The following is a 2,319-nucleotide window of genomic DNA, read 5'->3' as shown; positions in this document are numbered from 1 at the left end:
GGCTCTGCCCGCGCCCCCCGCGGCTGCGGCCCCGCAGCCCCCGGCCCCCGCTCCCCGACGCCCTCGGGCTGCCCCTTACCTTGGCTCGCCCCCCCGTCGCCGTCCTCGCAGTCCGTCAGGTTATTCAGCATGGCCGCTGCTCGCCGCCTCGCTCGGGGCTGCTCCGGTCGCGCCTCGGGCGGCTGCCAGGGATTTGCTTCTTCCCAGGGGCCAGTGCCTCGCACTGCAACAAGCCGCCTTCCCTCCGCGCCTTTCTCTGCCTCTCTGGCTGGATGTAGGAGGAGGCTGCAGTGCAGAGATGCCTCAATGCACAGACTCACACGCTCACTCACTCCCAGCAGCAGCGGCGGAGCCCAGCCTGACTACTCACTTCATCATGTATTCAGGAGGCATTATCCCCTGTCGGGTTTTTGGGGAGGGGAGCGGTGGCAGGCAGAGGCGAGGGAGGGGGAAGGAGCTGTAGCAGAGCCGCCCGCCGCCTCCCCGGGCTCAGCCAGGGCTGGGGGAGGAATTAGGGCACTCGAGTGGCTGCAGGTGCCCCCCCCCCCAGCTGGCGCAGCACCACGTCCCTTCCGCAGCCCGGGTGCTGCCCGGGGACCCGGCCCTCCTCCGCCAGGGCGCGAGACAGAGCCCTGCGCCAGCAGGATCAACCCCTGCCCAGGGGACACCGAGAGGGGTCAGGGCAGCACTGGCCACGGCAGCCCCCAGCCCCGGTGGACAGCGGGGGGCTCAGCAAGGATTCAGCCCAGGCAGCCCCCCCGCTCCAAAGCCAGGACGCTAACCCAGGGCCGTGCCTTATAGCCCAGCACCACCACCAGCCTGCAGCTGTCCCGCTGTACCTGCAGCGGTGCCACCATCTGGGTGAGACCTGGCAAGCTGGGCACGGCCGGGCCACCACGAGTGGGGCGGGCACTGGCCAAGGCTGCAGCAGGCGATGCAGAGCGGGGAAAGCTGCCCCTGAGGGGCACAGGCTGGGAGCGAGCACACCTGAAGAGACTGCAAGGGCCCCAGGGGTCCCCCTCCTCCAGGAACATCGCCGCACGGAGCCCCCTCCCTCAGGCACGAGCACTGCAGACATGGAGCCAGGGGCTGCCCTGAAGGGCTGTGGCTGTGCTGACCCAGGGCCAGCACGGGGTCCAGGTGGGGAGATGATTCTCGGTGCAGTTTGGGGCAGGGCTGTGACAGGGACGCTGCGCTGACCCAGAGGTCAACCCACAGCCCCTTCTCCTCTCACTCGCTCAGTCCGGGAGGATCCCAGAGCTGGAGCTGGCTGCAGCTCCCGGCATCTCCTCAGGAGCGGGTTGAGATCATGACAGCCCGCTGGCGTTAGTTACTTCTTGACGGCTGTAATTAATTGTTTACTTTCTCCTGGTACGGGGCCAGCTGCTCTGCAGCGCAGATGCTCCCAGCCCTCACCTTGCAGGGGTTGGCTCCGCCGCCCTTCCCCAGCCCTGCCCCACTGTGGGGCCAGGACCCTGAGGAGCCAGGGCTCGGCATAGCCACAGCCCTCAGTGCCCAGCACAGTGGGGCACAGCACGGCGCTGCACAGCCCCAGGTGGCCCTGCGGCATGGGGGGACCCCCAGAGAGCACAGGCAGGGCGCAGCCTCAGCACCCACAGCAGCAGTGCTTCATTCACCAAGCAGGAGCTCAGCAGGGCTGCCCTGAGCCCAAGGATGGGGCAGGCCAGGGCCAGCAGGATGGAGTGGGCAGGGCCCCAGCACATTTGCAGGGCCAGGGGGTGTGCAGGGCCATCCCACCACAGCAAGTGCCAAGCACTGAGGTGGCAGCTTTGCGCAGGAGGCCGCAGAACGAGGGCTCGACGCAAGAGGGATTTTCCTGCTAAAGCAGATGGGGGGAGGAGGGGGGGGGGCAAGCACGTGAAAGACCACTAATCCCCTAATCCCTGGATTACGGCTCCATTTCAGGGGCTGGGATTTGCCAGCAGTGCGGGGGTTGAGACATCGCCTGCGCTCACTTCACCCGTGCGCGGGTGTCCCTCCGGCACGGGGCAGGGCACAGGGCACACGGAGCGTGCTGGGAGCCCAGCACGGCGCTCACCCTCTCCCAGGGAGCTGCAGCAGAGAGATCTGGTGTGGGCAGGGTATGGGGCTGGGGCACGTGGCCCCCCGTGCACTCCACTCCCCTGAGCCGTGGTCTTGGCGCAGCTGGCAGCGCCCAGAAGCAGGGGCAGCAAGCGGGGCTGCGGCAGCACGAGGCACGGGCAGGGAGCAGGGGACGGAGGGCGGCAGGTGGCTGTCCGCAGGCACAGGGCCTTGCATCAGCTGCAAGTGGCCCCTGTGCCCGGGTGCACGCAGGCG

The 2,319-nt window shown here is 68.6% G+C and overlaps 1 protein-coding gene across 2 annotated transcripts in view; it reads right to left on the bottom strand.

Annotated features, from left to right (window-relative positions):
• SLC12A5 (solute carrier family 12 member 5) overlaps nt 1–350 on the bottom strand; it is an 18,075-nt gene extending 17,725 nt beyond the window's left edge. Inside the window, exon 1 of one of the 2 annotated variants that reach the window (XM_021416487.1) lies at nt 80–350. In XM_021416487.1, coding sequence (XP_021272162.1) covers nt 80–131 — 52 coding nt within the window. In that variant the 5' untranslated portion in view covers nt 132–350. The remainder of the gene's footprint in view (nt 1–79) is intronic. The other variant, XM_021416485.1, reaches the window with a different exon arrangement.

Source organism: Numida meleagris, chromosome 19 (genome assembly GCF_002078875.1).
Source record: "Numida meleagris isolate 19003 breed g44 Domestic line chromosome 19, NumMel1.0, whole genome shotgun sequence".
NCBI classification, from domain to species: Eukaryota; Metazoa; Chordata; class Aves; order Galliformes; family Numididae; genus Numida; species Numida meleagris.
Note: the sequence above shows the minus strand (reverse complement) of the source record. Positions and strands in the feature narration are given on the sequence as shown.